Source organism: Scyliorhinus canicula, chromosome 12, assembly GCF_902713615.1.
Source record: "Scyliorhinus canicula chromosome 12, sScyCan1.1, whole genome shotgun sequence".
NCBI classification, from domain to species: Eukaryota; Metazoa; Chordata; class Chondrichthyes; order Carcharhiniformes; family Scyliorhinidae; genus Scyliorhinus; species Scyliorhinus canicula.
The window spans coordinates 142,110,735-142,135,214 of record NC_052157.1 but is presented as its reverse complement, the minus strand read 5'-3'; the positions used below and the strand labels follow the sequence as shown (position 1 = coordinate 142,135,214).

Sequence of the window (24,480 nt, the reverse complement as noted above, 5' to 3'; positions counted from 1 at the left end):
GATTGGCATGATTGAATGGCAGAACAAACCGATGGGCCGAATGGCCTAATTCTGCTCCTATGGTCTTATGGTATTTTTTATCCATCCTGTCGGAATGGACAATGTCACATTTGCGAACGTTATACTCCATTTGCCTGACATTGTTATAAAACCCTTCATGAGCTCCGGACACCCTAAAGTGCTTTGAAGCTAATTAAGTGCTTTTAGTGCGTAGTCATGGTTGTAATGTGGGATAGATTTAACAGAAACAAAAATCAGCACCCAACATGGAGGTGCACTGGGGCAGGGAACAGAGCACAAAGCAAAGCAAATGGCATACAATGGAGTTAAGTATAAAATCAGCACTTTGATGACAGGACATAAGTAGAATATTGCAGTTTTGTTCATGTTATTTGGGAATTTACAGTTCTGGCAGGCAACACCATGTTTCATAAACGGCTAAATTCTGAAGTACTACGTCCCAAAATCAATTCTGACAATTAGCAATTGTCAAATGAGAAGAGTAGAGCCCTGAGCAATTTGCCAGTATTGTTGTTAAGATGCTGCTGACTAGAATGATCCGTAACGCGCCTCTTCTGGAACAAAATATTGGTAATAGTGGAGTTGCTGTGAGTTTTCATGCACCCCCACCCCAGCTCTACACCACCTTCTGATTACAGCCCCAGCAACATTCGCCAGATATAAACACGTAGCCAGAAGAAAATGCTGATGCTTCGCAATATCTTAGCATCTTTATTGGATGTCCGGAAGCAGGAAGGTATTGTCCTTATCAGCTACTTCTGAGCCGATCGTGGACTTAATTATGAAACTTGTCTCTGAGTCAGCAGATTGTGTGTCCTACTTCAGAGACTGAGCATAAACTCTTGGCCAGTGCTTTTCAAACTATTTTCCAATCTGAGCCCATTTTGACATTTGAATATTAATGTGACCTCAGATGCCAGCAAAAGCAAAACGGCAATAAAGCAGCATAGTAACATTCAGTATATAATTGTTAAAGTTTGCACAGGTTTAGATCAGTTGGCGGACAGCTGGTTCGTGATGCAGAGCGAGGCCAGCAGCGTGGGTTCAATTCCCGTACAGGCTGAAGTTATTCATGAAGGCCCCACCCTCTCAACCTTGCCCCTCGCCTGAGGTGTAGTGACCCTCAGGTTAAATCAGCACCAGTCAGCTCTCCCCCTCAAAGGGGTAAGCGGTCTGTGGTCATCTGGGACTATAGCGACTTTACTTTATTACAGATCATAAATAAAAATGGTGGCACAGTGGTTAGCACTGCTGCCTCACAGCAACAGGTACACCAGGTTCGATTCTGACCTTGGGTGACTGTGGAGTTTGCACATTCTTCCCGTGTTTGCGTGAGTTTCCTCCGGGTGCTCCGATTTCCTCCCATAATCCAAAGATGTGCGGGTTAGGTAGATTGACCATTTGAAATTGACCCTTAGTGTCCAAAGGTTAAGTGAGGTTATGGAAATAGGGCAAGGGAGTTGCCTAGGTAGCATTCTCTTTCAGAGAGTTGGTGCAGACTTGATGGGCCGAAAGGCCTCCTTCTGCCCTAGAGGGATTCTATGATCACGTAAATATAAAAATACATGTATTTGTAAAAATGTTATGTTATGTACTGCTGTAGGTTTCAGCCAAGTCCTCCATATTACCTGAATGTGTGGGGATGTCTCAATGATTCCCCCTTCCTTCCACCACCTCCCACCCAATATTGTAATACCCCCTTGCCCTCATGTACACAAACCTGCACCCTTCCCAACCCCTTCCCCTACTTACGACTTTCCCAAACCACCCTCCACCCCACTTATCCACTCATTGAGCAGCCCTTCTGCCATGCCCCCGTTTTGCATCTCGTTGCCAGTGAAGCAGAGTCACTAGGCCGGGGTAAGAAGCCTGTACAACAGGCAGACTGGATCAGAAATATAGTGAGGTTTGAAGCCATCATTCACCTTCTCAACTCAGCTGCCTGTTTCCTCCCACCCTCTGACCACAGTCAGATTCTGCCCCCACCAGGTCGGCACACAAACTTCCCCGGCCCACTCGGCCCACAACGCACCTCTAATAGAACATAGAACAGTACAGCACAGAACAGGCCCTTCGGCCCTCAATGTTGTGCCGAGCAATGATCACCCTACTCAAATCCACGTATCCACCCTATACCCGTAACCCAACAACCCCCCCCCTTAACCTTACTTTTAAGGACACTACGGGCAATTTAGCATGGCCAATCCACCTAACCCGCACATCTTTGGACTGTGGGAGGAAACCGGAGCACCCGGAGGAAACCCACGCACACAGGGGGAGGACGTGCAGACTCCGCACAGACAGTGACCCAGCCGGGAATCGAACCTGGGACCCTGGAGCTGTGAAGCATTGATGCTAACCACCATGCTACCCTGCTGCTTAATGTTTTCTGAAGTTAAAGAGCGCCTTGGGCTCACCATCTACCCCATGGCAGGATTGATCCAGCGGGTCCTAGGCTATCCCAGCAGTGCCTCCAGCTGGACTATCTCTTCCCCACGGTCACTACTGCTGCCTCAGAGGAGGAGGAGCTCATGGCCCCATTGGGGGTCATGACCCACAGCTTGGGAACTGTTGATCTTCCTGATATTCCAGCGCAGTAATGAAGGAGTGTTGGAGGTTTATTTCCAATGTGATGCTAGATCATGGTCCATGGCCTCGGTGATGGAAGAAGATTCCATGGCATTATTTCGAAGAAGAACAGAAGAGCTCCCTCTGGTGGCCTGGCCAACATTTATCCTTCAATAAACATCACAAAAAAAACAGATCAAAGAACAAAGAAAAGTACAGCACAGGAACAGGCCCTTCGGCCCTCCAAGCCCGTGCCGACCATGCTGCCCGACTAAACTACAATCTTCTACACTTCCTGGGTCTGTATCCCTCTATTCCCATCCTATTCATGTATTTGTCAAGATGGTCCTTAAATGTCACTATCGTCCCTGCTTCCACTACCTCCTCCGGCAGGGAGTTCCAGGCACCCACTACCCTCAGTGTAAAAACAACGTGCCTCGTACATCTCCTCTAACCTTGCCCCTCGCACCTTAAACCTATGTCCCCTAGTAATTGACCCCTCTACCCTAGGAAAAAGCCTCTGACTATCCACTCTGTCTATGCCCTTCATAATGTTATAGACCTCTATCAGGTCGTCCCTCAACCTCCTTTGTTCCAGTGAGAACAAACCTCTCCTCATAGCTAATGCCCTCCATACCAGGCAACATCCAGGTAAATCTCTTCTGCACCCTCTCTAAAGCCTCCACATCCTTCTGGTAGTGTGGCGACCAGAATTGAACACTATAATCCAAGTGTGGCCTAACTAAATTCTATACAGCTGAAACATGACTTGCCAATTTTTATACTCAATGCCCCGGCCAATGAAGGCAAGCATGCCGTATGCTTTCTTGACTACCTTCTCCACCTGTGTTGCCCCTTTCAGTGACCTGTGGACCTGTACACCTAGATCTCTCTGACTGTCAGTACTCTTGAGGGTTCTACCATTCATGTATATTTCCCTACCTGTATTAGACCTTCCAAAAAGCATTACCTTCGTATAATCGTATGGCAATTATATTGTTGTTAATAGGAGTTGGCAGCGGTCAAAATGGTTGCCATGTTTCCTAAATTGCAACAGTGACTGTATGTCAGAAGTACTTCATTGATTGTAAAGCACTTTGGGGCATCCCAAGATCATGCAATGTGCAAGAAATGGGAAAGCAGTGGCGTAGTGGCATTGTCACAGGACTAGTAATCCAGAGACCCAGAGTCATGCTCTGGGGCCTCGGGTTCAAATCCCACCTTGGCAGATGGTGAAATTTGAATGCAATAAAAATCTGGAACTAAAAGTCTAAAGGTGACCATGAAGCCATTACCAAGTGACAATAACGATTATTATTATTAACACAGCAATGAAATTACAGTTTATCTCAAAGACAACTTCTGGTTTAAAAAAACCCACAGAATTTATCAGTGAAATGGATGAAGTTAAAAAACAAAGTCAACTAGTCTGCAATCAAAGCATTCACTATCATTGCATCTTTTATGAAAGATTCAAAGATGTGTTTGCTGTGTTATTCGAGTCCGTACTACTCTACTGGCTGATGAATTGGACTCTTAATCCACTAATGAACAGATGAGGACAAATTAATTTGCAACATATGCACATCAACATGTGCCTGTCAGCGAACGAGATGAATGACCAGATGATCTAGTTGATGGAGAGATGAATGTTGGCCAAGACACTAGATGAACTTGCGCCTCCTCTCCTGTGAGTGCAGTGAGATCTTTATACATACATCTCAAAGACAAGCTTCTGACTCCGAGGCAAGACTATTAGTAAACAATGTTCGATAGACTCATTCTCAATGTGGCAGCTGCCTCAGCTCTCATGTTGTTTCTCCCTTCAGTAATAAATTGCCCTGTGTTAACTCCTCTCGTGTGTCCCATCGTGGGTAATTGTTTTAAGCTGCAGTTTGGGAATGGGCATTAAAACCACTGCACTCACAGGAATGAATGTTTTGAAATACTACACTGCCACAACACAAATGAGGGGCGTTTGAAAAGATTGCACAACAATGGCCTTTCACCCTAAAACCAATTTTTAGCCTAAAACCAGCACTGTTCTCCTTTATTCTGCGCTCTGATACTCACTGGTGCAGCGCCATTCCATTCCATCACCAACACCTCCCCCCACCCCCCTCCATCCCCACACAATTCCCCTCCTCTCCTGCCTTTCTGACTCAGTAAATGACACAGCAGGCTTCCTATCATTTCTATTATTGTCCATGTCCAGATACAGCATGACAAACGGGGGGACTCATTCCTTTAACTCAAAAAGATGATAAGTATGTTGAACAGATTGCCAACAGTGATGGAATAAGATACCTTAATGGGCTTCACGACAAAACTGGATAAATTCTTGTCATCAAATAGGGTTCGGGATTATTAGAAATGTCCCCAGGAAATAGCTCTGGCCAAGCAGGCTTGATGGATCGAGGGACTATACTTACTGTCGCGTGTTTCTGTGAATATATTCTGTGGTTACTTGGAGCACCTTTCCAGTTCTCACAATGGTTGAGTAGGTTACCGTACTAAGTGCTTCAACATGAGCCTCTCTAATGGTACCCTGCATTGTGATTGAACATACCATACCAATTTCCCTTTCACCAGGTCACCCAATCATCATGGCAAGTTGTGTTGCTATGCGTGTTAGTTCAGGGGAATGTCCCTTGATTCTTTCGGATAAAGAAAGGAATGAAGAACAATAACATCTTTGCATCTTTAATGTAGAGAACAATGCCAAAATACTTCACAGAAGAGCAGCCTGAAATATCCTGACCCTTCCCGCTGGCAGGGGAGGTGGGGGGGGGGGGGGGGGGGGGGGGGGGGGGGGGGGGGGAATAGAAAATCCCACCCTACGTACTATCCTCTGGCTGTGCCAAAGGAGAGGAAATTAGAAGAGGTGATTGTGGTGATGTGCATCACTGTAAATACACAAGGGGTTAATGTAAATACATGTAGACTAGCTAGACACTAGAGGGAGCACCAGAGACATGACACACAGACACTCAACCAATAGAACAGTTAGATAGGACACGACCAATGGGCATTCACGATACACGCAGAGGTGACATGACCACAGGAGGGCATTACACCAACCCATATATAAAGGACACCACACACATGATCTGCCTCTTTCCAGTGGAGACAGTCAGTGAGTAGAGACACAGGGTTGATTCAATATCACTCCCACCACGTGGATTGTAGCAGACTGGTTAGTCAGTCTGGGTAGCTATAGAAGGATTAACAGTAGTGGCGAACCCGAGTAATAGAAGTGTAAATAGTTTAATAAACGTGTTGAAGTTATCTCCACGTCTGAACCTTCCTTTGTCAAGTACACCACAAGGAAGCTGCTTATGCTACGCTTAGAGCATAACAAGACAGTGATTAAAAGCTTGATTGAAGAGATGGTTATTAATGGCATTGGAGAGGCAGAGGAGTTTCAGAGCACGGACTCTTGGGGGCTGAAAACAAAGGGGAATTTACAAAAGGCCATGAGGATGAACAGAGGGTTTGTGAGAGCAGGTAAAGGAGCTGAAGGAGGTTAACAAAATTGGGAAGGGGTAGGTCATGAAGGGATTTTAAAGATGAAGGTGAAAATGTTATATTTAAACCATTGAGGGACCAGCAGCCAGCAGGTCAGCAAGCACAGAGTGAATGGGTGAGTAGAATTTGGTGTGGGATAGGATTTGAGCAGCAGAGCTTTGAATAAGCTAAAGTTTATGGATGGCGAACGATGGGAGTCCACAATGCACCGGCTCGTTGGTCTAGGGGTAAGATTCTTACTTGGGGGCTGTGCTCCTCAAATTTGAAGGTCCCAGGTTCAAATCCCTGACAACTCTTTTGATGCTGTTTCCTGTTCTCCCCACGTCAGAGTGAGTTTCGTCCGGATGCTCTGGTCTCTTCCCACAAGTTAGGTAATTCTGAATTCACCCTCTGTGTACCCGAACAGGCGCCGGAATGTGGCGACTGGGGGATTTTCACAGTAACTTCATTGCAGTGTTAATGTAAGCCTACTTGTGTCACTAATAAAGATTATTATTAAATGGGAGCATTGGAACCGCAGAGTGTAAAGGTTACAAAGACATGGAAAGGATCTTTAGCAGCAAAGACTGAAGTAGGGGACGCTGGCAATGTTATGATGCCGGTGTTCTTTCTGATGGAGAGATTTAAGTATCAGAAGCTCAACTTTGGGCTCAAATGGATGGTCAATGATACAGACTGTCTGATTCAGACCGAGACAGTGATAGGAGGGGCAAATGGAATTGATGACAAGGGTGCAGAGTTGATCGGGTCAAGAAGCAATGGTTTTGGTCTTCTCACTGTTTAGTTGCTGAAACTGTCACTCAACTAAGCAGTCTGACAACACAGAGGAAATTGTGGGTCAAGGGAGATAATGGAGAGGTAAACTAGGTTGTTATCATTGTACAGTTACAACCTGACTCCAAGTAAGCGGATGATGTTGTCAAGAGCAGCTTGTAGATAAAGAAGAGGGGGAGAAACCAGCCCCCACCATCTTCCCCTGCCCCTAAAGATCCTTGCGACACTTCAGAGACAATAATGTTGCAGTGCAAACAGAAACCATTGTTATGTGCAGTGTATTGAGTACGGAGACATGGATGGTGTGAGGCACAAGAAAATGATCAGAGATGTCCTCGTCAATGATCGAGACCACAGTCAGACATCAAGGTCGAGAGGGTGGTAGTGATTATAGATAATAGGGAAGTTAATATGGAGGAATATTTAGGGAGGACAGGCAAAAAGTGAAGAGAGAGAAAGGGCAGCTCAGATGGAGATTGAGATTGCCGAAGATGAGGTCTTTCTTAGTAAAGGAGGAAAAGAGGGATGATATTTCAGTTAGAAATTTGAGTAGAGATTGAAGGGAAAGGGGGTTATTGGGTAGTGATCGTAAAGGAAATGTGAGAGAAATGGGAATGAAGTGCTTGAAGGGGGGAGGTGATCCCTGAGGATTGGAGGGAAGAGGTTAAGGTCTCCTTTTGTATATAGGGCACACAGCCATCGTGGCAGTTTGATCAGTAGAGATATTGGCAAACATACCCAAGCAAAGAGGCTTCAGTGAGGGGGCAAGGTCTTACCAACTGAGAACCAAATTTTAGTCAAAGCCAGGACTTCAAATCAACTATTTATAATATGTTCATGAGTGGCCAGGGCCTTGTTTGCGATTGAACAGCCAACCATCTAGTAGGAAATGTAGAGAGGGCAACGATTGTTGCTTCGTTGGCAGAATCCAGAGTGGCCATTGTGGAGTGAAGGGGTTCAGATGGTGATTAGAGGGAATTGCACAGGTAGAATGAACAGAATCTATGGGCAGAATTCTCCCATCTTGGGACTAAATCCTGTGGCGGGGCGGGAATTTGAAGTTTTCCCCCCCGTGTGGAGGCCAGCAGGATAACTTGCAAGTCTCCCAAACCCCCCCCCCCCCCCCCCCCACCCCCCCCCCCCCCCCCCCCCCCCAACCTCATTAATTATTCACCCGAATGTTTTGCATCATATTCTGTGGTGGGCTGGCCTGATGATGTGTAGTTTACTGACGTATCCTGGGCGCCATATTGACAATGCGCCCAACATCACTGACTCATTATTGAAGAACATGAAGATGGACCTCCTGAGAAAGTCGACGGATATGCAGTAACATTCTGAGGCTGGAAGATGAACCTCCTCCAGGACACCGTAAACGGAAGATCCACCAGTAACTGCTCCCCCCCTCCTCTGCTGTGGTGTTCTGGTCCAGGGTTGCCGGCAGCCTTCATCCTGAACAGCGGAGGCAGCCTCAGGTATTGTTCAGATGAGTCCCAATATCTGCATGCCACGTTGTTCCAGATGTGTATCCCACTGGCGTGTTCTCCCGTCAGAGAACCGGGCATGTGGGTTGACCCTTCATTTGCAGTCCATTTGCTGGATGCAAATCGGTTTTACAGCAACCCTCAGTGAATTTCCCAATCCGACATGGTGAGCATCTGTGGTGGTATGATTAGCATAACTGCCTGCAATTGGTGCAGAACACCGACTTACCATTGGCCCTGGTTGGTCATGTGCCTCTCGACCGGTTGGTTGAGACCAGTCATGTGACGGCTCCCCGATTGGTCGAGAGGCTGAGTTAACCCCGCCTCCAGGGCGGGGTATAAATACCCAGTACTCCCGGCGGTCGTCCATTTACTGTAATCGACCGCAGGGCTAACATCTAGCTGATTAAAGCCATACTTTTTTTTTATAAATTTAGATTACCCAATTATTTTTTCCAATTAAGGGGCAATTTAGCGTGGCCAATCCACCTACTCTGCACATTTTTGGGTTGTGGGGGCAAAACCCATGCAGACACGGGGAGAATGTGCAAACTCCACACGGACAGTGACCCAGAGCCGGGATCGAACCTGGGACCTCAGCGCCGTGAGGCGGTTGTGCTAACCACTAGGCCACCGTGCTGCCCTAAAGCCATACTTTTGTCCAGCAACTCGTCTCGCGTTCAATTGATGGTACATCAGCATCATTGAATGATCCACTGTGAAATTCACACTGGCGTAAACATGATTTCTGGACGGACCTCCCGTGACTTCTCCCCCACCACTACCACCCACCACTGAACCAACCAGTGGGGGCATGGGGGAATTCCATCTTATGTTTATAGCCTTTGAAACAAATTAATTTTTGTAGTACGCGGCACCAAAGTATGTCTGCAAAGGCACCTTTTCGGCTGACCTGGATATCTTTTAACATTTGATGTTTTTTTTTAATGAAGGTGTGTAGGTTTAGCAGTAACTCAATTCTTGGACTTTCAGTATGGTTTCATTATTAATGGGTTGACTTTAAGACATTTATCTGTCCTTCTCATTTGCAATGAATTGCTGGTATGTTGAGTTTTTTAAACGAGCTGCCAACAGTTTTCCGCTTCGTTTCCAATGCTTATGTATGAATCTGTCAGTCTGATGAAGGCAGATGGGACAAAATTGTTTTTGAATTTTATCTGTACATTATTTATTTATTATTATGAGAATTGACCAATTTTCTAAGAGCACTGCATGCTGGATAAATGCATAATCTGAAAGTCTTCAAAGATTTGCATTTATATAGGGACTTCTGAGCAACATCTCAAACCACTTTTCATACAATTACTTGGAAGGACAGTGGCTGTTGGTACATAGGCAAATGTAACAGCCAAAAATGGCTGGGTCTGGTTAATCCACTCTTTTAATAGAACTGATGCAGTGGCAGTAAATTCACTTTCTTTAGCCTGGATCCAACCTTCAGCTTACCTTCTTAAAACTGCCCCACACATAATTCCCTACAGCCTGCCTGCGCTGCACCACTGGGAAATCTGAACTTCTTTATGGATCTGTGCTTTGGCTGGTTTCAACTGGTTTCAGTTTCCTCAGAAATCCAAGGTTGCAGCCTCATTTCCTAGAAACATAAAGTCATAGCTTAATTTCCCAGGAACATGGGTGGGATTCTCCGTTGCCCAACGCCGATATTGTAATCAACAATTGGGCGGAGAATCGACTTTGACGCCCAAATCGGGGCTGGCGCCAGTTTAACACATCAGCCATGCTCCGCCCCCCTTCAAAATGTCGTCATTGCATTGCACGCCGTTGCAATGGCATTGTGGTGGCATTGGCTGGCCCTCCCACGATGCGTCGCCCCCAATGGGCCGAGTTCCCGATGGCACAGGACACGTGTGGGCTCAGCGGTCGGGAACCCGGCGTGGTGGCTGCGGGCTGTGTCCAACGCCGCCCACTCAGCCGGGACCCATTGGCCGGGGTGGGGCTTCCGCTAGGGCTGGGGATCTGGTAGGGAGCGGCCAGGGGGTGGCCTGTGGGGTCGCGGATGGCGGGTCAGGTCTGTGCACAGCCAGCACCATGTTGTACGTTGTGACCGCTGCAGGTCGTCGCCGTGCGCATGCGCGGCCAGGGACCCGGCCATTCTCTGGTGCGTGAGTCAGGAATTTCACCCGGCGCCGCTGCTAGCCCCTCACCGGTACCGAATCGGTGAGGGCTCGGTGACAATGTTTCCCTCGTAAACCTCTTGTGGATTCTCCATTCAAGCCGGCACTTAGCCGCTGAAACGGAGAATCCGGCCCATGAAATTTCCATTTCCTTTCAGTCAGGAACTGACAAAACAAAAGAAACAAAAAAAAAACAAGTTTTGAAATGATGGTCACACCAGCCAACCAAACATCCATCGAGCCATCTGTTCAGACAAGAGCTTGCACACTTTTCCTAATTGTCTTGTAAACAGTGGAATCCATCACAATGTCCAAAAAATTATAATCGGAAAAATGATCATTAAAGTCTTCTTCACACCCAGTTTGGTCAATTTTATAAGTTCTGGTGCAAAAGGGTGCCCCACAATAGTGCTTTGGTGCATAATGAGGTTGCTGATGGTAGGCGGGATTTGATAAAGAACAGGAATTCTAATAATGCCATGACCAATATTTCTTCCTCTATTATTTTCCTAAAAAATGAGTTTGACTGGTCATTTGTACCATTGTTGTTTGTGAGCATTGTTAGTACAATTATTTATCGCATAGAAGCCTGTTTTTGTTTACTTAGCTATTGAACAATGACCAAAAGCAGCTAATCATACCAGCTCCTCAGTAATTTCAGTCAATACTGGTGAATGATTGAGTGCTTCCTTAAACCATGTTTATTTCACTCAATTAATAGAGACTGTTTATGGAACAGCAGGCAGCAGTGAAATCTTGTCTGTACCCCTAGCATCGACATAAATAAAACCATGAAGAATCAAGACTAGGTAAATTAAAATTCAACTAGCGGGCAGCAGTGAAATCTTGTCTGTACCCCTAGCATCGACATAAATAAAACCATGAAGAATCAATACTAGGTAAATTAAAATTCAACTAGCAGGCAGCAGTGAAATCCTGTCTGTACCCCTAGCATCGACATAAATAAAACCATGAAGAATCAATACTAGGTAAATTAAAATTCAACTAGCAATGACTACAACTGTGAATAAATAACAATTCATGTTATATTCTAACAATGTACATTACCCTTGTCCTACTCCATGCTAAATACATGTTGATTAGTTACTTTGAAATCATTGCATAATTCCTAAAAAATGGCAGTTTGGTTTAGCTTTCTGGAAGGTATTATTAAATGCATTTTTTGATGCATTTTAGCATTTTCAACATCACAGAATCATAGAATTTACAGTACACAAGTAAGCCATTCCATCATCCTACCTGTGGTGGTGTGGGCTCCGCACTGGAGCTACATGTTATATGCCTACTTAACAGCCGCTGCATTCAAAGTAATTCATCATTTTAAGCACAAAGTTGTGAAGAGAATTTTTGTTGGCAGCGAATGAATGAACGTGTCATTATGCTGCGTTGCATAGATGAAACAGGAGTTCCCAAAGAGGGAATATACTTAAAATGATGAATTACTTTGTATGCAGCGGCTGTTAAGTAGGCATATAACATGTAGCTCCAGTTGCGGAGCCCACACCACCACAGGTAGGATGATGGAATGGCTTACTTGTGTACTGTAAATTCTATAATTCTGTGATGTTGAAAATGCTAAAATGCTAAAAAGAGGGAATATACAGGCAGGAGAAACGATACCACCGAGGTTCCATCGGCCGAGGCAAAAACCTTAGCTCGAGGGTGAAGTGATGCCATTGGCAAGGTGCTGAGTGGAAGCCTAGATACCCTCCACAGTGTGGTGGGAGAAAGCATTACCAGCGTCTCTCAGGGAGCTCCAGGTTCCTAGCTTGACCTGGTGTTGGTATATATCACCGTAAGGACGTCGGTTGTCTTAGCCTGAGGGAACTTGAAGTGGGCAGAAAATAATCTTTTATTTTGTTGGGATGGTGTTGGAGATTTTAAAAGTCATCCGAATTCGAAAGAATAAAAATGAAATAATAAACTATTAAAGTGTAACCTTGAATAAGTTAACTTTCCTGTAAAGGTTTAAAAAAAACAATTTATTGTTTTCTCTCCTATAAGGAAGCCCTTTGTGCTTTTTAGAATCCCTACAGTGCAGAGAGAGTCCATTCTGCCCATCAAGTCTACACAGACCCCCCCTGAAAGTGCAGCCTACCTAGGTCCACTCCCCTACCCTATCCCCATAACCCCACCTTATTGGCACATCTTTGGACATTGAGGGGCAATTTTAGCATGGCTAATCTACCTAACCCGAACATCTTTGGACTGTGGGATGAAACCGGAGCACCCGGAGGAAACCCACGCAGACATGAGGAGCACATGCAAACTCCGCACAGTCACCAAACACTGGAATTGAACCTGGGTCCCTGGAGCTGAAAAGTAGCTGTGCTAACCATTGTGTCACCGTGCCGCCAATTTGATTTTTAAAAAATCATCCTTGTGGACTATCCTTTCCTTTCAGGTTTACACCTTGGGAATTGTGTCATGGTTTAGGCTGGCACTATAGTTTCACCTCTGTGGAAAGTCTCCTCACTGCCAACTCTAAGAGTCTTAACGGAGACGTGGCTGGGAGGTTTCCACCTCATTGCTGGTGGGCAATGGTTCAGGCCACAAGGTTAGCAATCAAAGGTCACACGGATGATTTGTGTCAAAACTGGTAACGATTATACAGCTGAAGAATGGAGTGCTGTTCTAGGGTTGTTTTGTAAGGGGCAACAGAAGGCGTTCACACCAGGTTGTGGAGAAAAACAGAATGTATTTTACTTAACACGTTAACTATTATGTCCAGCTCCAGTAGTTCCCTATAGGGTCATCTGTAGTCGGTGCCTGACTGGCTGACTCTATTTATACAAAGGCACATGAACTGTGTTAAGGATCCCCGACCCCTTATTGGGGGAGCTTGTATCCTGCAAGCTTCACAGAGCAGTGGACCATTCCTAGCCCCTAAGACGCGTGCGGGTGATAACAGGTTGATTTTGTCACTTTGAAGGGCAAGCTTTATTTTTCACTTACCTACCCTAGGTCTAGATTAAGGCTGACAGTAGCTGGGTAGTAGTGTTCTGTTGGCTTACCATTGTATTACCTCACGTTAACAAACACAAAATAGCTGCATTATTTTTTCAAATGGAAAGAATAGTAACACTTGTCCATGTTTTGGTTTATCTCCCATAAGATTCCTGGGGAGGTCACTTGAGGTGCCTGAGTCTTGAGGTGCCTGATGTTTTACAGACTGGTTAAGGTTCCCCTTGTGAATATTTAAGGTTGAGAAACCGCATCAATGGATGTCTGTAGACTAGTAGAACTAGATATTATAAATTAATAAAACGTATCTGAAGTGTGATTTTACAAATAATCTCTATCCAGTTCTGTACCTATTCTGCATTCGGCATAACACTGCAAAGGAAGAATAGATTTTTCCATATGTTCATAACACATTTGATTCTTTCAATTCCAAAACAATGAGCACTTTGTTTGTAGGAATATTAACCAATGGATTTATTCTTTCCAAAGCATTTTTTAAGGCAGGTTCAAGAGAAACATCAATTATCATTTCACAAAGCTCTTCCCGTTAAGATGATTCTTCAGGTAAAGGGAAACAATGTTGAAATGCTAATTCTGTTTTTCCTTATTGTCTCCGACAAGGTTCAAAGCAAAGCTCTGGCTGTGTGAGGACCACCCACTGTCCCTCTCCGAGCAGGTAGCTCCCATCATTGACCTCATGGCAATAAGCAACGCGCTTTTTGCGAAACTTCGGGACTTCATCACTCTTCGGCTCCCACCTGGATTTCCAGTCAAAATAGGTGAGCAGCTGAAATGAAGCTTTGCATTTTCACATGCATTCACGGTAGCGCAAGTGGATAGCACTGTGACTTCACAGCGCCAGGGTCCCAGGTTCGATTCCCCGCTGGGTCACTGTCTGTCCAGAGTCTGCACGTTCTCCTCGTGTCTGCGTGGGTTTCCTCCCACAGTCCAAAGACATGCAGGTTCGGTGCATTGGCCATGATAAATTGCCCTTAGTGACCAAAAAAGGTTAGGAAGGGTTATTGGGTTATGGGGATAGGGTGGAAGTGAGGGCTTAAGTGGGTTGGTGCAGACTCGATGGGCCGAATGGCCTCCTGCTGCACTGCATGTTCTATGTGCTATGAATGTTGCATCTGAAGGCCAACTGGATTTAATCATATTAAAGAGAATAATTAATTATAAATTCCTAAAGGCTTAGCGTTCCACTTTAAATGGGCAACTAATCCGCACATTAAATTACCTTCTACAGTAGGTGGATTGGCCACTATATTGCACCTTAATTGGAAAAAATTGAAAAAAAACATAGCCTGTCTCTTTAGGGCCACTGTTCAGGCATTGCCTGTGGGAAAGAGGTAAAAAAAAATCCTGAGGTCAGTTAGAGGTAAATTGCATGGACCTGTTCAATAGATCAGCAACTGATTTTAATTTCCAATTCTTTACCCTGAGGATAGTTCAGAGTATCAAAGTTATCCTATTTGGAACAAGGTCATTTTAAGAGTCCAATCATGTGACATATTGATGACACCATTGGCCGTTTGTGCGTGCAAACTTGCAGTCTATCCTTACAGCCTCTAGAGTAAACACCTTTCCAATAAAACTCTTGCTTTGTTTGTACCTCATGGCCTGCAAGCCACTCCTTTAAAAATACCACAGATTTGCATTCTGCTAATGGGATGCAGGTGAAGGACTGACTGGAATCTTCACAATGCCAGCAGCAAAACACATTTGGAACAATGTGACATGCAGATGTCAGGACTCACCTGAACGATGCCTGGGGTTGCCTCCAGAGTTCAGAATAGAGGCAACCCACAACCCTGGACCACAGAACACCACATGTGTTGGTGGGGAAGTATCTACAGGTGGCTATTCCAGATTCAGTGCCCTGGAGGTGGTCCATCTTCCAGCCTCAGAATGCGCCTGGAGATTCACCTTCTCCCTCAGAAGACCCATCTTCCGATCTCAGAGTGCTCCCGGAAACCCATCTTCATTTTCAGGAGGTCCATCTTCTTTCTTCAATAGTGGGTCAGTGAAGTTGGGCAACTTTTCAGTATCGCACCTGGATAAAATGGCGGACTAGATGCCATCAGGCCTGCCCTACTGCGGAATACAATGCAAAATACCAGGTTACATAATGAATGAGGTCAGGGCCGGGCGATTTGGCCTGTTTCTCGCAAGCCTCCACAACGGGAAACACTCCACGTTCCCAACCCTGCCCACAGGACTTAGTCCCACTCGCATGTTACAGAATTTGAGGCAGTTTTGAAGTTCAGCAATGCTGGTCAGTCTCACTTTCCAGTATTCAGAAGTTTGCTTCCAATGCCAAATGTCTAGAGATACAATAGCATGACTCAAGGGTTTCACAACAAAACCCTCTCATAAATGAGAAAAATAAACCTCTCCCCAACCTCCGCCAGCATTGGGACAGGTTAATTATATTTCAATTTGTTCTGATTGAATCAGAACAAGGCTTAAATTCCAGTATGGTCAGTTATATTCTTAGAATTAATTGCCTATAGACCGTATTTGCATATCAGTTATGTAATGTTCTGGAAGGACTGGGTTTTTTTTTGTCCTCTGTCCAACAGGAAGTTTGAGCCTTGATTAGTGATCCCTCCCCCCTCCAAGAATTGGTCAGTGGCTACTGCACCCTCTCCTTTCAAATTGGCTTTGTACAGAGTCCAACAAGTGTAAAATCCTTTGTCGGGAGCCCAGGAAATATTTCATTTAAAGACCTTTGACAATGAGTTCAGAAAAATCACAGTCTAATTGACGTCTGTTATGGACACCATTTTCAATGGCTGCTCATTGACAAGAGAGAGCTCATCAATATATTAATTCCCTCTTTCGCCTAGCGATTCCACCAGATGAAATTTTAAACCTATCTCGCTGGGAATTCACTTTAATTGAACAGCAACAAATGAACTGAAATGGTATCAAATGCTTTCTGTGTGTTGGTGCAAAGATCCTAAAATATAACAGATCCACCCGCAGCAAGGAAGAGAAGGAAACGCCCGGTTAACATCCCTTATCTTGTGTTAGATTTTTCACGTTCAAAATGGCTTCCCTGATGACTGATCCAACAATAGCCACTGCTTTGAGAGTGTGACAGGTTGTTGGATAAATGCAACTATTTCTCTCTTCTAATGCAATTATTTAGACAGCTTTGTAATAATCGCGAAAGGGAATTGGTCATTTAAATTCCAGTGTCGATTTGAATTTGCAATTTCTTTGAAGCTTCACACGGAGACCTTCTTCTCTACAGAGATTCCAATTTTTCACATCCTGAACGCTCGCATCACCTTTGTGAATCTGAATGGCAGCGACGAACCCGTGAATTCCATCAGGAACAGTCCTACCAGTGAGGCCCCGTCTCCCAGCAGTGATACGTCCAGTGTGAGCAGCTCCAGCTCCATGAGTATGTGTTAAGAGTCCCAGTCTGTGATTAATTATCTATAGTGAGTACAGTCAACTGCCGATAAACATGTAATAGTCCAGGGTATCAGTTAAACACTGCTCAGTAACTCGCATTGGAGTCATTTTGATTTTGCGTAAAGGTATAAAATGGACACCTGCACAACCGTTTCACATCTCTCCCAGTTTTCATTTCTCTTAAATTAATTCCAAATAAAAATCGGGTTACCAATTTGCCATCACCCATTTTGCACTATTGTATAAATTCAAATTTACCTATTTGTGTTAAAACATGGATACATTTCTCATCGAACATGAAGGCAAATACTATTCTTTTGCTCCAATAAGTCTATGGAAATCCCATTCCAAGTTTCAAGGGGTTTTTGTTTCCCAGAGCAGGATTCTCTGACTCCATAGCCGCATGTTTCACAACAGCCCGCCATTCGCTGGTAGCGGGTTTTTTTACTCCCGGAGCTTGTCAGTGGGATTTCCCATTGAAGCCACTGCAGGCTGCAGGGAAACCCGCGGGCGGGGTGTGCGCCAGTGGGAAAAGAGAATTCCAATGGCCGGAGAATTCCAGCTACGATGTGAAGGTCCATGGGGCTGTGGGTCCTGAAATATCAGGGTTACTGTTAAGCTTTGTAACCAATGCAATCTGTAGATTATGTTACATGATTATGCGGTGACACCATCGGAAACACTTGGGTGATTTTTCTTCTCCCATTTTAGACAGTGAGCAAGCTACACTTCTGCAATAAACCCTGACAACTGGTTAAGTAACCTATGGTGTGGCAACCTGATTATCCTTTGTTTATACTGTGAAGTAAAAGTAAAACCTCCAAAAACCTCGAAGTTACTATGCGGACATGGGGGTCTTTTGTTGGCTGCATTTCTGGACTATAGAAACAATATTGCATTTGCTGAAAACGGGATTCTCTGATCCTGAGGCTAAGTGTTGATGCCGTCGGAAACGCCGTCGTTTCTGGCCCCTACAGAAGGAGAGCATGGCACTGGAGCGGCCCACGCTGCTCCAGCTGCTGATCCCGGCGTCAACTGTGCGCCGCGGGGTCCGCGCATGTGCAGTGGCTCCCTTCTCCGCGCCGGCCCCAACGCAACATGGTGCAGGGCTAAAGGGGCCGGCGCGGAAGAAGGGAGGCCCCCAGCCAGAGAGGCTGGCCTGCCGATCGGTGGGCCCCGATCGCGGGCCAGGCCATAACGAAGGCCCCCCCCGGGGTCAATCCCCCCCCCCCACAGACCGCCCCCAGACCCTTGCACGCCGACGTCCCCGCTGGTGCCGGCAGGACTCGTGTTTTCTGTTACAGCCGCTCGGCCCATCCCGGGCCGAGAATCACCGGGGGGGGGGCTCTGCGGAGAATCTCATCCCGGCGTCGGGGCAGCTTGGCGCGATTCACGCCGGTCGCGACGATTCTCCGGCCGGGCCCCGGGCTGAGAGAATCCCGCCCACGCTGTCAAACCTTTTCTAATTGCACTCATCAGGCCAAATTCACAAGAATACCAAATCTCAAGGGGTAACAACAATTTATGCTGCACGAGAAAAGGGTTCTGATTGGTTGGCAAGTAGGCTCTGATTGGTCAAGGCATTACATTGGTAGTTAACAAAAGCATGGTAATTAACTGTTCCCTGGCACATCCTCCATTGTAACATTTCTACGGATCAGAGTCCATTTGCCAACCTGTCAGCTATCTCGTCTCATGCAGTATAATTGTTGTGCTGGGAAGCCCCAGGTCGGGCGCGACAAAGCCGGTAAATCATGCCCATAAAGTGTTATTTTTTTCAGAGAAAACTCCGAATGAACACATATGCATTTAAATAAACATTCACATCACCAGGAAGCAAGTAAGTAATTGTTTTATATTGTTCCGCTGCCTCCTGCTCTCCATGTCTTACACAGCCAGTAGCAACAGCAAAATAAACTTGTCTGGTTTACAGGCTGGCAGCTCACAAGAGTCACTCATCTGCAGGATACTGAACGAGAGCAATAATAACAGTGGCGGTGATTTATCATTATATGGTAAACCCAGGAAAGTCAGCACTAATATCAAGAATGCTTTGGTTTTTATTATACTTACAGTCTTATCTAACTAGATGCCATGAAATATGAGGGTTTAATCAGAGAAGTGGATGACTTGAGCTTTATGTTTTCATGTTTTTCATCTTCAATCTCTGAAAGTATCGAAATTCAAGATGATTCATGAAGGGATAAAAAGATGGATTTGTATAGTGCCTTTCTCAACGGCCCAGAGGGCTGTGCAGTCAATAACGTATTTTTGAAGTATAGACTCTGTTGTTGTGTAGGAATCTCAGCAGCCAATATAGACACAGTCAGCTCCCACAAACAATAATGTGATAGTGACGAATTAATCTGATTCTATGATATAGATTGAGGGGTCAAGAAAGGTCAGAGAATTGGGAAAGTTTCAAAAACCGACAAAAGATGACCAAAAAAAAAATAGAGGGGGAAGATAAACTATGAGAGTAAACTAGCGAGTAATATAAAAATGGACAGTCAGAGCGTATTTAAATATATAAAAAGGAAGAGAGAGGCCAATGTGAACATAGGCCCTTCAGAGAATGAGGCTGGGAAATAATAACGGGGAGCCAGGAGTGGCAGAGGAGTCACATAGATACTTTGCATCAGTCTTCACAGTAGAATCCACCAATTCCATTCCATAATACTAAATAATCAAGGAAAAAAAGGTGTGGCGGGGGAGGAAAAAAATAAAACTATTACGAGAAAAAAATTACTGTAGTAAGTAACTCCCCTGTTCTTCTTCAAAGTACTACCATGGCATCTGAGCGGACAGAGCGTTGGTATTAATGCCTCCTCTGACAGACCTCACTGGTGACAGTGTATCACTCCTTCAATAATATGAAAGTCAACGTGAAAGTCCCCATAGCTCCATAGGTCGCTCTCCCCTTTGAGAGAGAGCTGACTGGTAGTGATTTAACCTGACGGTCGCCACACCTCAGGAGAGGGACAAGGTTGAGAAGGTGGAGCCTTCATGGCAACCTCAGCTGGTGCGGTAATTGACCCCCCCCCCCCCCCCCCCCCGCTGTTGTCTTCGCTCTGCATCACAAACCAGCCAGCCAGCTACCTGAGATAACCAACCTCATTCCGGTAATGCACAGTAGCATCAACCTGCATTTTTGTATTCAAGGGCAGAATTCTCCGACTCCCCCCCGCCGGGTCGGAGAATCGCCGGCGCGCAGCGTGAATCCTGCCCACGCCGGCCGCCAAATTCTCCGGCACCGGAGATTCGGTGGGGGCGGGAATCGCGCTGTGCTGGTCAGCACCTCCCCCCCTCCCGGCGATTCCCCGGCCTGCGATGGGCCAAAGTCCCGCTGGTTCAATGCCAGTCCCGTCGCCGTAAATTGGACTAGATCCCTGACGGCGCGGGCGGGCTCCGGGGTCCTGGGCGATCTGGCCCCGGGGGGTGGCCCCACGGTGGCCTGGCCCGTGATCGGGGCCCACTGGTCCGCGGGCGGGCCTGTGCCGTGGGGCACTCTTTTCCTATGCGCCGGCCATGTCAGCCTCCGCCATGGCCGACGCGTAGGTGAACTCCCCCCTGCGCATGCGCGGGGATGACGTCAGCAGCCGCTGATGCTCCCGTGCATGCGCGGACCCGCGCCAGCCGGCGGAGTCCCTTGGGCCCCGGCTGGTGTGGCGCCAAAGGCCTTCCACGCCAGCCGGCGGGGCGCCAACCACTCCGGGGCGGGCCTAACCCCTAAAGGTGCAGAGGACTCCGCAGCTTTGGGCGGCCCGACGCCGGAGTGGTTCACGCCACTCCGTCCTGCCGGGACCCCCCCGCCCCACCGGGTACGGGAGAATCCCACCCCTGGTCTCTCAAGTGGGACTTGAACCCACAATCTGCTGATTCAAAGTGAGAGCACTATCCACTGAATTATGGCTGTATTTAATTATACTATTATACATCGGGTTACGGATTCATAGAATCTATTTTTCATTTCAGTAATCATATGAGAAAAATAAATCGACTTCCGGTTGCGGCTATGACCAGCTAAGTCGCACGTTTGGCTGCTCCTGCTACAAAGGTGTTTTCGGGCCGATTGGAGGGCCCCAACGGCGCTGTAAGGACAAATCCCGGTGGGGGAAGGCTCCCTGAAGAGAACCAGACCAACTTTATGGTCGGTACCCGGAGTGGGGTGGTAAAGAAAGCAACAGCAGCTCCCAAAAAAAAGCGGGGGAAGAAGACCAAAATGGCGGCCGGTGGAGCACCCGAGGAATGGAGGAAATGGGCGGAGGAGCAGCAGGCCGCTCTCCTGCGCTTCTTTACGGAGCTGAAAATGGAGCTCTTGGAGTCAATGAATGCGACGACCACCAGGCTGATGGGAGCCCAGGCGACCCAAGAGGCGTCGATTCGGGAGCTGCAACAGGAGATGACTGTGAGGGAGGAGGAGGCCACGGTCCTCGTGGGAAAGGTAGAGGTGCACGAGGCACTCCACCTGAAATGGCAGAGCCGTTTTGAGGAGCTGGATACCCGAATGAGGCTGAAGAACCTGAGGATCTTGGGCCTGGCAGAAGGCCTGGAGGGGTCAGACCTCCCGGGATATGTAGCAGAAATGCTGAGCTCCCTGATGGGGGCAGGGGCCGTCCCTTCGCCCCTGGAGCTGGAAGAGGCCTACAGGGTCATGGCTAGGAGGCCAAGAGCAAATGAGCCCCCGAGGGCGGTGCTGGTGCGGTTCCAGCGACTCAGCGACCGTGAGAGAGTGCTGGAGTGGGCCAAGAGGCAAAGGAGCAGCAAGTGGGAGAATTCGACGGTGAGGGTCTACCAGGACTGGAGTGCGGAGGTGGCAAAGCGGCGGGCCCGGTACAACCGGACGAAGGCGGTGCTACATGCAAAACGGATCAGGTTCGGAATGCTGCAGCCAGCGCGCTTGTGGGTCACCTACAGGAACCAACACCACTATTTTGAGTCCCCAGAGGAGGCGTGGGCCTTTGTACAGGAAGAGAAACTGGACTCGAATTAGACCCAGGGGGTACTTGGCGGCCGTAGCCGCTCGGGTACTTTCAGCTGAATTCTTTGTTTGGATTTTGAACTCTTGCTGTGGTTTTTCTTCTGATGTTTTTTCCCCCTTTGCCAACTTCCCTTAGTTATTGTTATTGTGGTTATTCATGGTTATTTATGGTTATTTATGCTGTTTGGTAGAGGGCGACTGTTAAGTACATTGTTATTTGTTATTTATCTGTTATTTATAATGTTAAGTTGGGGAGGTGGGACGGGGGGGAGAGCAGATCGGGGATATGGGCTCCTAGGGGGGGTTCTTTTACAGGCATGGACGGGGACGGGGGTGGAACTGAAGATGGCGGGGTGGGGTGTGGCAGGGCGAAAGCGCGGGCTTTCCTCTGTTTTCCCGCGCGCGGGGCAGAGGAGGGGGGAGGGGAGGAGTGCGGGGCGTGGCTAGCAATGGCGACCTTTCCCGCGCTGGAGCGGGGCCAGGGAGGAGTGGCAAGGGGGGGGAGGCCCCCCCCCCGAGCCGGGGGGAGTCGGAGTGGGACAGGAGCAGCCGGGTCAGCGTGAACCAGCTGACTTACGGGAGTACGATGGAGGGTACATCGCGGCTAGGAGGGGTCCTAGCCTGGGGGGGGGGGGGGGGGGGTAGGGAGGGACACCGGGTTGCTGCTGAAAAGACCAGAAACGGGAAGTGGAGGATAGACGTTCGGGGTCGTGGCAGCAGCAACCCGGGGGGGGGGGGGGGGGGGGGGGGGGGAGGGGGGGGGGAGGGAGGGGGGGGGGGGACACGCACGACTGTAACGCGGGCAAGCCTGCTCGCTGCTCATGTCTGAAACTGTAGGCTGCCTTGGTTGTTAAGGTTGCCTGGGGGGGGGGGGGGGGGGGAGAGGACTGGTGCGCGCGAGAGGGCGGGCGAGGGAGGGACATTTGCCTAGAGGGATTGTGTTGTAAATAATTTAAAAATTAGTAGGGGTAAATGTCTGTATGGAAAAACTCTTTCAATAAAAATTATTTAAAAAAAAAAAGAAAAATAAATCAATTAGATTTAAATTGGACATAGCCGATAGAGTATAATTAGACTTGTTTTATCACGTGGTGATATATAATTGCTGCTCCTACATTGTTCGAACACAGCTGGTTTCCAATGAGTGAGTCTCCTGCTAGCTCCTAAACAGTTGGTGGTGACACCAGAATAGATATGCTAGATACTTTAAGGCTTATGGTTGGAAGAGCCCTTTCATTTAATTAACTGGGTCTTTCGGACCACAAACGATCGGCAACCTAGCCATTTACTTTCACCTTGCTACCAGCTGAACAACGCACATATTAGCAGAAGCCAGTGGCACTGACACAGCACGAAAGCAAATGAATAAAATTAGCTAATTAGCTGTCTCTTGTTCTACAAAAACTTCACTTGAAGGGTATATTCATTGTTGCATTTTTAAGTCCTGCAGTGTTTGCTGAAAGTGGCATTCCTGGTCACAGCAATTAGGTCGCTCAGTGTTCCTGAGGCCAGAACGTTCTGTTCTGAAGTCTAAGATTGGCGGCTGGTATGGAATTGGGAGTGATTCCCACTGTGGGGCAGGACGGCTGACCACGCACGATCTTGCGCTGTTCAAATCATTACATACGCATGTGGAAGGAGCTCATTGATTCTCACGGCGGGTGCAGGCAGGCAGTTGCCATCCCCGCCATTACCTCATGGTGTCGATGGTCCAGGCGCCATATTTCTAGGGCGCCTGGAGAGCCTCCGCCATCCCTTCCACCTTTCCCCAGCCACTGCTCCACCCTTCCCCATTAACCCTTCCTCGCTTCCTTGGTCATTTGCCATGCAACTTGCACGGGCACCACCCAGTCTCAAGCAGAGGCGGGCATCTACGCACATTCCCAAAGAGGACAAAGCAACGGAACTCACCATCGAATTAGCCGACCTCGCCAGGTACACCACACTTATCTTCAGTCGTCTCTGTGAAAATTCAACTTCCTGATGGACGGAGAACTTAATATGGAGCGAGGCCTCAATTCCAGCAAGGTGGCCATATGCAGACCGGGAAGCGGGCTGTTCATGTGCAGTTCTGCAGTGTCAGTTCTTCGGACCCAGGGCATGCTCAGCGTGCCAGCGCATAAAGAATGAAAGGGAAGACGGCATGAAAGTCCGGGAGCAGAGCACCATGGAAGATAAGTGTCCCCGGGAGATAGGAGAGGCCCTAAAAGGAAGTCCCAGGGAGGGAAAAGAGAGCAGAGACGGAGACAGGTCCACATTAAGTTAAGGAGAAGAAAAGAGGCAAAGGGAATTAGCCTCTGAAGAAGCAAATGGCTGCGCAAGCAGACTTTACACAAAGAGAGCAGCTAAAGGTTGGTGACTCGGTGCTGAGGAACGTTGGGTAAAGGTACCCCTTGGAGCAGTAGGGTTCATCCTGGTGCGGCCAAAGGTCTGAAGTAGTGCTTGTGAGTTGGTGTTGGAGTGTATACTTGGGAATCCAGGAGGAGATAGGTAGGTTTTTAATTATTAAAGGCTGAAGGGTACTGGGGAGTGGGCGGGAAGGTGGAGATGTGGTCGA

At 47.3% G+C, this 24,480-nt stretch overlaps 1 protein-coding gene across 2 annotated transcripts in view; it reads left to right on the top strand.

Moving 5' to 3' along the window:
• ankrd13b (ankyrin repeat domain 13B) overlaps window positions 1–24,480 on the top strand; it is a 455,805-nt gene that overhangs the window by 395,209 nt on the left and 36,116 nt on the right. For both annotated transcript variants that reach the window (XM_038814322.1, XM_038814321.1), the window contains 2 exons: window positions 14,135–14,292; window positions 16,776–16,928. In XM_038814322.1, the coding sequence (XP_038670250.1) occupies window positions 14,135–14,292; window positions 16,776–16,928 (311 nt within the window). The remainder of the gene's footprint in view (window positions 1–14,134; window positions 14,293–16,775; window positions 16,929–24,480) is intronic.